Below are 12,119 nucleotides of genomic sequence, written 5' to 3'. Positions count from 1 at the left end.
TCTGCTTTACTATAGCCATCAATGTGATGTACTGCTTTGTCCACAACTATGAATAAAGCGGTCATGTGGGTACATCACTTGACTGCCACTTCTACGATGAAATGGACAAGCTTTAAAGTACAGCGGCAACTTTTTATATAGTATGTAGTTCTGCTCTACAGCACTGTATGTAAATCAATGAAGCCGAAAAAAGTAGTTATTTCATGTTAGGTGAGTGCCATTTATTGAGATCTGGAAAATCCCTTTGGCCCTTCACACAAGAGTTTTTTAGCGCGTTTTTTTATGCGGAAACCGTGACGGAAAACACGCCAAAAAACTTCCGAAAACGCCTCCCATTGACTTCAATGGGAGGCGGAGGCGTTTTTTTCCTGCGAGTGGAAAAAAAACTTGCGGGATAAAGAAGCGTCATGCCCTTTATGGGGGCGTTTCCATCTCTGACCTCCCATTGACATCATTGTTTTTTGTCCGCGACACAATGGCCGCAGCCAAAAAATGCAGCAAAAAATTCGGCAAATAGAGTATAGGCAGATTTTTCCGAATGCAAAAACTTTGTGTCAACATGGCCTTTAAGTGGAAAGGTAAATAACACTGTAGTTTGATTTAGGGCCTGTTCAGATCAGCGTTGCCTTTACGGTTTCCATCAGAGGTTTCCGTCGGATTACGTTATTGATTCCGTCAAAAACAACGGAACCCTGTCACAACGGTGACAAACTGAAACCTTTAGCAACGTTTCCGTCACCATTGAGATCAATGTTGATGCAAACGGAAGCTTTGGTTTCCGTTTGCCTTTCCATTGAGGGGTTAACCCGATGGAAACCTCAGATGGAAACCCTCAACGTAAAGGCAACACTGATGTGAACACAGCCTTACTGCTGTTTAAAACAATCAGCATCATGGACAGGTAAACTCAAGGACACTATGAGAACAATGAAAGCATGACAGAGCAGAGTAGGGATGTATTTTTAAGAGGAAATGTAACATAAAATCAAGCAAATAGAGAGCAGTGTGTTTAAATAAGTACAGGAAAATGGAGACAATGATCCAGCACAGACGAAGTTTTAAAAGGAAGCGCAGTTCCAATTTTATTTCCCAAAAATTATTTAAAAGAGATGTATCCCAGATGCAAGGATGGTTGATAATATTCAGTGGTGCCTACGCATTTCGGACGAATGCAGAGTGCTTACTCATGGTTTGTTGTCAAAGAAATTATATCATATCGAAGTTTATATCCGGTCTTTCACAGGTGTAATAAATTGCGGTCCAGCAGAGATCCGCTGGAACGCAAACGAACTCCGGAGTATCACGTCAGTACCCAGGATGTATAATGGTATGTGCCGCAGATATCATGTAGGTAAATTTAGACTGAAGTGTAAGAAAGGAAAACATTGAAATGTATAACAATTTGTCATAATAGTCGCGGTTACAAATAGTCTAGTATAGTTCTAAAAGTATTAATGCAAATCCTTGACAACCAGATATAAACAACGAAATGGATATATACTCACATCGAAAAAGTGAAACAGAAAATAAAGAGGCTAAAAAATTTACAACTTATCAATTTTAAAACCGTTAAACTGGTTGGAACAAACATTAATATTCATGATAACTAAAATATTATTGACACAAAGTGTAAATCAAGGATAGATAATTGTGAGATATAGTCAAAACATTGTATTCAATACATTTTGGATATTAGTCTATGGTCAATGGTAATAGAACCAACCCCATACCAAGAAGCTGCCTATGACTAATTGATCTATATTTTTTGGACTGTTCGATTTTTGTGAATGATTATTAATGTTCGTTCCAACCAGTTTAACGGTTTTAAAATTGATAAGTTGTGATTTACAACTATGTAGATTTTTTTAGCCTCTTTTTTTTCTGTTTCACTTTTTTGATGTGAGTATATATCCATTTCGTTGTTTATATCCAGTCGTCAAGGATTTGCATTAATACATTTATAACTATACTAGACTATTTGTAACCGCGACTATTATGACAAATTGTTATACATTTAAATTTTTTCCTTTCTTACACCTCAGTCTAAATTTACCTACCTGATATCTGCAGCACATACCATTATACATCCTGGGTACTGACGTGACACTCCGGAGTTCGTTTGCGTTCCAGCGGATCTCTGCTGGACTGCAATTTATCACATCTGTGAAAGATCGGATATAAACCTCGATATGATATAATTTCTTTGACAACAAGCCATGAGTAAGGACGCTGCATTCGTCTGAAACGCGTAGGCACCACTGAATATTATCAACCATCCTTGCATCTGGGATACATCTCTTTTAATAAATTTTTTGGAAATAAAATTAGAACTGCGCTTCCTTTTAAAACGTCGTCTGCGCTGGGTCATTATCTCTATTTTGCTGTCCCTATTACCGTGTGCCAACACGGAGATCCGGGCGCAGTCAGCAGTGAAGACCTGCTAACGGTGAGTTGGAGGATTCCTCCTACAAACTTTCTCTTTGTTTAAATAAGCCTTTAATATAAGAAGCGTCTGAAAGTCGGTTAATATGTGAGACTAATTGAAGTCTCTTTTGCCGTACTTATATTATATATCCTCATTATTTTGTGTATGAAAATAAACCTTTCAATTTCTCTAATAGTGTTTGTGTGTATGAGTGTATATTTGCTGTTACTTAACAGCTGACGTAAGAGGAGCTTGATTTGCATTATGTTTTAGATTCCCACATACAAACCTGGGGTCCTGGAGGTCCATCTGGCCCAGGTGGGCCTGGTACACATAAAGGTATTGTGGGATTAAATTCCAGAGGTGAATATGTATAATCCAGATCGTATATCTATATATATAAAAAAAAAAGTGATAAGGATTAAAAAATATTGATTGTCGACATGAATCTGTAAAACAAGCAGAATGAAGCCCTCACTATTGCAGGTGAATGAGAAAGCCTCACTTGATACTCCGTGATACTCATAGGAATATAACACACACACAAAAAAAAAATCAAGCTTCAAACTTATTACTGTAGCAATGTCTTTACGGATGCTGCTGTATTGTTCCCTATGTCTCTCATCTAAGATAGTAAATACAAGAAAGTAACATCTGCAGCGACTATAATAAAATTCAATAAAGGTTATGGCTACATAGTCGCTGTGAGCTTAAAAACCACATCCAACTCTGATACGGTATCCATTCCAATATCTTCAGATTTATTTACCTCCACAAGTTACAATTATTGTCTTGAGTCTCCTGCAGTTCCATAGTCTCTTTTCTACATGTAGGTAGAGCCACTATTTCTCTGGTGGCCATTAAAGAGGCTCGGTCACCAGATTATAAGTGCCCTATCTCCTTACTTTTTACCAACTGGGCATTGTACAGAGGAGGGTATGACACTGACCAATCAGTGACCAATCAGCGTCATACACTTCTCATTGTTCTAGCCCATTGTTTGATTGTGCAGTGAAAGAAGCTGGGCTGGAACAATGAGAAGTGTATGACGCTGATTGGTCACTGATTGGTCAGCGTCATACAATGACACAAAGTCATTAGCATAAATCTAAAATTGCTCATAACTTGCTCAAAAATTATAGTTTTTCAAAATAAAAACCACTGTTATCTACATTACAGCGCCGATCACATTATGTAGGAGATAGGGCACTTATAATCTGGTGAAAGAGCCTCTTTAGGGCATGACCACACGTGGCGGTTTTCCTCCGCAGCTGTCCGCATCAATGCCGCACAGAATCTGCGTTGCAGATTCTGCTGCGGATCTGCACAAAATGTGCAGAAAATTGATGCGGACTAGCTGCTGCGGACTGCGGGAAAAGTGCTTCCCTTCTCCCTATCAGTGCAGGATAGAGAGAAGGGACAGCACTTTCCCTAGTGAAAGTAAACTAATTTCATACTTACCGGCCGTTGTCTTGGTGACGCGTCCCTCTTTCGGCATCCAGCCCGACCTCCCTGGATGACGCACCAGTCCATGTGACCGCTGCAGCCTGTGCTTGGCCTGTGATTGGCTGCAGCCGTCACTTAGACTGAAACGTCATCCTGGGAGGCCGGACTGGAGACAGAAGCAGGGAGTTCTCGGTAAGTATGAACTTCTATTTTTTTGACAGGTTGCTCTATATTGTGATCGTTAGTCACTGTCCCGGGTGCAGAAACAGTTACTGCCGATCGCTTAACTCTTTCAGCACCCTGGACAGTGACTATTTACAGACGTCTCCTAGCAACGCTCCCGTCATTACGGGAGCCCCATTGACTTCCTCAGTCTGGCTGTAGACCTAGAAATACATAGGTCCAGCCAGAATGAAGAAATGTCAAGTTAAAAAAGCAAGACGCATCCGCAGCACATATAACATGTGCATGACAGCTGCGGACTTCATTGCGGAAATTAGAATCTCCATTGAAGTCAATGGAGAAATTCCGCCATGAGTCCGCCACTGCTCCGCAACAGACAGAGCATGCTGCGGACACCAAATTCCGCTCCGCAGCCTATACTCCGCAGCGGAATTTTACGCATCGTCTAAACGAACACTGCTAAATTAAAGTGAAAGTCAATGGACAAACGGCTCCGCTGCGGATTAACGCTGCGGAGCGTCCGCAGCGGAATTTAAGTGAAATTCCGCCACGTGTGAACCCAGCCTTAAGGTCTCATGCACACGACCGTAGCCATGTGCACGGCCGTGATTTTCGGGTCGGCCGGCAGCGGAGTGTCACCCGCGAGCCGCCCACAAATCGCGTGCCGTGCACATGGTCGCGCCCATTATTTTCTATGAGCCTGGACCGCAGAACACGGCCGTAATAAGACATGCTCGTTCTTTCTGTGGTCCAGGCTTCTGGGCCATGCACGGACCATGGAAACCACGGTCGTGTGTATGGCCCCATAGAAATGAATGGGGCCGCAATTCTCCCGTGGATTTTCAGGGGAATTGCGGCCGCAAAAGCACGTTCGTGTGCATGGGGCCTAACATTTCTTGATGCTTGTTTTACTGTAGGGTAAATGTGTAACACACTGCCAGATTACCTCTAAGGGTATGTGCACACGCTAGCTGTCATTTACGGCTGAAATGACAGACTGTTTTCATAAGAAAACAGCTGCGTCGTTTCAGCCGTAAATGCTCCTCCTCGTAATATAACAGGCGTCTGTGACGCTCGTGTATCTTGAGCTGCTCTTCATTGAGTTCAATGAAGAACGGCTCAAATTACGTTGCAAACGAAGTGCCCTGCACTTCTTTGCCGAGGCAGTCAATTTACGCGTCGTCGTTTGACAGCTGTCAAATGACGACGCGTAAATTACAGGTCGTCTGCACAATACGTCGGCAAACCCATTCAAATGAATGGGCAGATGTTTGCCGACGTATTGTAGCCTTATTTTCAGGCGTAAAACGAGGCATAATACGCCTCGTTTACGCCTGAAAATAGGTCGTGTGAACCCAGCCTCAGTGTCTGCTCGTTGAGTACACACATCAGGTGGCTCGCTTATAATGCAGAACATAGGGCACATTAGGATATAGGGCCCACTGACTTGTTTACATTATCACCAAAATAGATTAAATCATAATGGGTACAATTGGTTAGTTTGGACTCTGCTTTTTAATAGTCTCACTGACTTTTTGAGTATTTATTTTAAAGTTTAAAGAGGCTCTGTCACCAGATTCTCAAATCCCTATCTCCTATTGCATGTGATCGGCGCTGCAATGTAGATAACAGTAACATTTTTTTTTTTTTTAAATCGTTCATTTTTCAAGTTATGAGCTATTTTATATATATGCAAATGAGGTTTTAAATGGACAACTGGGCGTGTTTTTTTTCGTATGTCCAACTGGGCGTGTATTGTTTTTAACTGGGCGTGTTTACTTGTTTTACTAACTGGGCGTTGTGGAGAGAAGTGTATGATGCTGACGAATCAGCATCATGCAATCCTCTCCATTCATTTACACAGCAGCATCACGTTCTTATTAGAACGATGTGCAGCCACATACACAAGTGTCCTGATAATGAATACACATGACCTCCAGCCTGGACGTCATGTGTATTCAGAATCCTGACACTTCTGAATCTTTTCTGTGAGATTCCAGCAAGCCACGCGTAATCTCGCGAAATTACGAGGTAAACGAGATTTTGTTTCCCTTGCTGGAAATCTCACAGAAAAGATTCAGAAGTGTCAGGATTCTGAATACACATGACGTCCAGGCTGGAGGTCATGTGTATTCATTATCAGGACACTTGTGTATGTGGCTGCACATCGTTCTAATAAGAACGTGATGCTGCTGTGTAAATGAATGGAGAGGAGTGAATGATGCTGATTGGTCACCGATTCGTCAGCATCATACACTTCTATTCACAACGCCCAGTTAGTGAAACAAGTAAACACGCCCAGTTAAAAACACAATACACGCCCAGTTGGACATACGAAAAAAAACACGCCCAGTTGTCCATTTAAAACCTCATTTGCATATATATATAAAATAGCTCATAACTTGGCCAAAAATGAACGTTTAAAAAAAAAAAAAGTTACTGTTATCTACATTGCAGCGCCGATCACATGCAATAGGAGATAGGGATTTGAGAATCTGGTGACAGAGCCTCTTTAAGGGGTTGTCCAGGATCTGTCCATGTGTTGCGTCTGGTATTGCACACAGCTCCATTGAGATAAATGGGGTGGAGCTGCAGTACTACAAAGAACCTGTGGACAGTTGTGGCACTGTTTTTGGAAGAAAACCGTTATGTTTAGCTACTTCTCTGTTTGCACTGAACACATTAGGTGAATGTACGGAGAAAGGAATAAAAAGCACACCAGAAGCAATTTCTTTAAATGTTTTAAATGAATAGAATGTTATGTTTTGCGTTATCAAACAGAGAAATGTAATATTGAATTGTGGGACAACATCTTAGGGCTCATTCAGACGAGCGTAAAACTCGTCTGTGTGCTGTGCATGGAAATCACGCACAGCACACGGACCCATTGATTTCAATGGGGCCGTTTACACATGCAGGAGTTTTCACACAGCAAGAGTCCGCTAGGTCAAACTCACTGCATGTCCTATATTGGTGCGTTTTCACGAGTGAGTGAAAAACACATGCCACTCGCAAAGCACAAATACAATAACTCAATGCAAACGGACCAGATTTATGCACGTAAATCTGTCACGCTTGTGTGAATGTAGCCTTAAAACCTGTCACCAGTATTTCACCTATTGAACTCTACTCACCCCTCGCTGGCCACTGGTGTCAAAAGTTAATTGCTGTAAATATAGGTCTGCAAATATTTTGTGCCTTTTATGGTAATAATCCGTAAGGTCTCGTTCGTTCCTCTTCTTATGCCTGCCCACCGCCAAAAACTGGCCCATCCTGAATGCCGAAAAATATCCTCTCAGATAGTGATCATGCGCCCGTCATGTATGATTCGTCATTCTTCCCTGCTTTGTCTGGGTCTCAAATCTAGTTACTGCGCATGCGCCACTATGGTGTCCCGTTGTGCGCATGCACCTGAACAGGACGAAGATGCGCAAGCGTCGGGATTTCATGTGTGCTGGGAGGAGGCGAGGAGCTGTCAATCAAAAGTAAGGAGGCGGGGTTAACTCGGAAAGGCTTGAGGAATGAAGATATGACTCTTCTTCTGTTGTATATACAGAGCTGAAGAACCCATTTAGTAACTCTGCCTTCTCTTGATCCCCTGTGACCAACCCCCCATTACAACTATCTAGGGGTCCTACATGTTCAGACTCTTTTCAAACGAAGATATGACTCCTTTATGCTCATTAGCATTCGGCAAGGGAACACTAAAAAACTGAATACTAAAGGTACAGAGCCCACTTAGAAGATAATTATAGGTTATATAAAAATAATTTTTCACCCACTATCACAAGGTATTGCTGGTTTAATAGGTGAAATGCTGGTGACAGGTCCCCTTTAACCAAATAAACTATTTCTGCCGTGTTTCCTCTGCAGGTTCGTAGCAGGGAATTAACCCCTTCCCGCACCTTGATGTAACTGCACATCAAAGTGAGCCGTAAATTCGCGCACCTTGACATGCAGTTACGTCTGGATTTTTAACAGTTAACCGCCACGCTGCGCTACACCACAGAGGCAGTTAACTGTGCAGGGTGTCTGCCCTGCTCTCTCTGTTGCCGTTCAGCTGCCCCTCGCCGCTGATTTCGGTAATTATCCCCTTAGATGCGGCGGTCGATTGCAATCGCCGCAATTAAGGGCTTTAGAGCAGATCGGCAGCCCCACATGCAATTGCGGGGGCTGCAGATGGTTATGATGGCAACCGGATGCCAGATAATGGCCTCCGGGCTGCCAGGTACGGAAGCCCATTGGCTTCCTGTCAGAGTGACTGTCACATCACAATGACAGTTGTAATACATTACACTACATGGGTAGTGTAATGTATTCAAGCAGTGATCAGAGCTGCAATTCTTCAAGTCTCTTAGTGCGACAAAAAGAAAAGTAATAAAAATGTTTTATAAAATTGTAAAAATAAAAGTTATAAGTTACAAAAACAAAAAATGCTTTTTCTCCTATAATAAGTCTTTTATCATAGGAAAAAAATGAACATGTTAAAAAAAGTACACATATTTGGTATCAACGCGTTCGTAATGACCCAAACTATAAAACTGTAATATTATTTGTCCCGCAAGGTGAACTTCGCAAAAAAAACCAAGTAAAAAACAATGCCAGAATCACTATTTTTTAGTCACCACCTCTCCCAAAATATAGACTAAAAAGTGATCAAAAAGTGTATCGATCTCACCCGTTTAACCCCTCAGATGCGGTGCACAATAGCGTGCACCGCATCTGAGTGGTTTTGGAGAGAGGGAGGGAGCGCCCTCTCATCCCACTGACACCAGGCGATAAGATCGCCGAGTGTCTGTGTCTCCGATGGCAGCCGGGGGCCTAATAAAGGCCCCCAGGTCTGCCTGTAATGAATGCCTGCTAGGTCATGCCGGAGGCATGACCTAGCAGATGCCTGTCCGTTTTAAACGGACAGGCAGTAATACACTGCAATACAAAAGTATTGCAGTGTATTATAAAAGCGATCGGATGATCGCATATGAAAGTCCCCTAGTGGGACTAGTAAAAAAAAAAAAAGTTGAATAAAGTAAATAAAATAAATAATGTGAAAAAAAAATGTAAAAAAAAAATAATGAAAAACCCACTTTTTCCCCTTACAAACGGCTTTATTTAAAAAAAACACAATAAAGAAAAAAAGTTATGCATATTTGGTATCGCCGCGTCTGTAACGACTCCGACTATAAAGCGGTTACATTATTTAACCCGCACGGTGAACGCTGTAAAAAATAAAATAAAAAACAATTAAAAAATTGCTGTTTATTGTTAATTCTGACTTTAAAAAAATGTGATAAAAAGTGATCAAAAAGTCGCATCTACTCTCAAATGGTACCAATAAAAACTACAAGTCGTCCCGCAAAAAACAAGCCCTCATACAACTGCATCGGCGGAACAATAAAATAGTTATAGCTCTTCGAATGCGATGATGGAAAAACTTAAAAAATGGCTTGGTCATTAGGGCCCAGAATGCAAGCAGGGGGAAGGGGTTAATACCTGTGAAACACCTAAAGGGTTAAAACACTTTCTGAATGCTGTTTTATTCAAAAGTCCCCATAAATTACCCCGTTTTGAAAACTGCAACCCTCAAAGTATTCACTTTGAGGGTTGCAGTTTTCAAAACGGGGTAATTTATGGGGACTTTCTAATATATAAGGCCCTCAATACCACTTCAGATCTGAACTGGTCCCTGAAAAAATAGCCTTTTTTTACATTTTCTTGAAAATATGAGAAATTGCTGCTAAAGTTCTAAGCCTTGTAACGTCCTAGAAAAATAAAAGGATGTTCAAAAAATTATACAAACATAAAGTACACATGGGATATGTGAAATAGTAACTATTTTGTGTGGTATAAGGGTATGTTCACACAACAGCGTCCGTAACGGCTGAAATTACGGGGTTGTTTCCGCCTGAAAACATCCCCGTAATTTCAGCCGTAACGGCATGTGCAGGCGCTTGAACGCCGCGTCCATTACCGACGTAATTGGCGCTGCTATTCATTGGAGTCAATGAATAACGGCTCCAATTACGGCCAAAGAAGTGACAGGTTACTTCTTTGACGCGGGCGTCTATTTACGCGCCGTCATTTGACAGCGGCGCGTAAATATACGCCTCGTGTGAACAGACAAACGTCTGCCCATTGCTTTCAATGGGCAGATGTTTGTCAACGCTATTGAGGCGCTATTTTCTGACGTAATTCGGGGCAAAAACGCCCGAATTACGTCCGTAATTAGTGAGTGTGAACATACCCTTACTATTTGTCTTACAAGCAGATACATTTAAATTTAGAAAAATGCACATTTTCGCAAATTTTCTCTAAATTTTGGTGTTTTTCACAAATTAATATTGAATTTATTGACCACATTTTTTTCACTAACATAAAGTACAATATGTCACGAGAAAACAATCTCAGAATCGCTTGGATAGGTAAAAGCATTGCCAAGTTATTACCACATAAAGTGACACATGTTAGATTTGAAAAAATTTGCTTCGTCCTCAAGGCCAAAACAGGTTCAGTCCTGAAGGGGTTAAGGACAAAAACTAGCTTTGTAGAAATGATTAGCTGTGTGAACGGTTTAGTAATAGGAGTCCAGGACACTACCCTAAAGTGTATCCAAATATACAGTCTATATTATTTTTATGTAATCCATGTTTTAAAGGGAATGTGTTGCCAGAAAAACATGTTTGTTTTTTTTTAATTAAACATTTAGTGTGTAGGTGATTAAACATTGTTCAAATTTTTTTTATTTTTTTCACGAGTCAGGAAATATTATAAATTAGATTCTAATTTATAATATTTCCCATTGCTGGTCACTAGATGGAGCTATTCCCAAAATTGCAGCATTGCAAAATTGGGTAAAAAGCCCTCGCTCTAGTGAGCTCTCAGCATCCCCCCTCCTTTATCCTGGCTAGTGCCGGGATAAACGAGGGGTTTGAACGGTCTATCCTCCTACACTGTGTGTCGCCATTTTTTGAGCTAACACACAGTGTAGTAGGTTTACATACAGTAGTAAACGTACACAAACACGAACATACATTGAAATCTCTTACCTGCTCCTGCCGCCGCGGCTCCCTACGGCCCGTCCGCTCCGTCTGCTGCCGCTGGTCCAAGTGCACAAGTCCGGAAGCCGCGACCGGAAGTAGTAATCTTACTGTCCGGCCGCGACTTCCGGTCCACAGGAAAATGGCGCCGGATGGCGCCAATTTCAAATTGGACTGTGTGGGAGCGGCGCATGCGCAGTTCCCACACAGACGGCGTACACAGAAGTGGATGGGACGGGAGCCGTTCGCAGTCCCTATGGGACTGTGGCTGCCGTATTCCATGTCTGTATGTGTCGTTAATCGACACATACAGAAATGGAACAAAAAATGGCAGCCCCCATAGGGAAGAAAAAGTGTAAAAATAAGAAAAAGTAAAACACAAACACACAAATAAATATAAACGTTTTTAATAAAGCACTAACATCTTTAACATATGAAAACATTTTTGGTGATGACACTGTTCCTTTAAGTTGTTTTTTTAGGGTAGTTAATAGAAGCAAACTGCTGTTTACATTAATTTCAACAGCTAGGTTTTAATATTCTACTTACTGTATACTTAATGTATTTTTTAAAAATATCTTCTATTGTTTCATGAACCAAATGATGAATAATCTGCACGTAGCTTCACATCATTACATAGTTTGCACAGTATCTTGTGATTAATGACACTGACATTTGATTTGACATATGGATGATGTATGTATTTTCATGTTAAGGATTACACAAAACTAATATACTATGCTGGTAAACAGGGAAGCTAAAAGCACAAACCAATCAACCCTGGAGAGAGGTTTGATTTTTCTGTAATGTCCTTCTGGAAGAGTAGCCTGTATAATAATCAGTAAAGGCTGCACATACAGCTAATGAAATTCACTAGGTTCTATTAGCTAGATTGGACTTAGCTTTCAGTGACAGATTTCCCATGAGTAATTGTTCTTGAGGGCAGAAGAAAAAAACCTTCCAGATGGAGAATCACAGATTCCAGAATTTATTAATCGGAGTAGGGTAATTGATTTTCTTCACTGATACAC

The 12,119-nt window shown here is 41.2% G+C and overlaps 1 protein-coding gene across 2 annotated transcripts in view; it reads right to left on the bottom strand.

Moving 5' to 3' along the window:
* The window catches only part of COLQ (collagen like tail subunit of asymmetric acetylcholinesterase), a 109,558-nt gene that overhangs the window by 62,156 nt on the left and 35,283 nt on the right, over window positions 1-12,119 (bottom strand). For both annotated transcript variants that reach the window (XM_075827240.1, XM_075827242.1), the window contains exon 3: window positions 2,715-2,816. In XM_075827240.1, coding sequence (XP_075683355.1) covers window positions 2,715-2,816 — 102 coding nt within the window. The remainder of the gene's footprint in view (window positions 1-2,714; window positions 2,817-12,119) is intronic.

Source organism: Rhinoderma darwinii, chromosome 5, assembly GCF_050947455.1.
Source record: "Rhinoderma darwinii isolate aRhiDar2 chromosome 5, aRhiDar2.hap1, whole genome shotgun sequence".
Lineage (NCBI taxonomy): Eukaryota > Metazoa > Chordata > Amphibia > Anura > Rhinodermatidae > Rhinoderma > Rhinoderma darwinii.
Note: the sequence above shows the minus strand (reverse complement) of the source record. Positions and strands in the feature narration are given on the sequence as shown.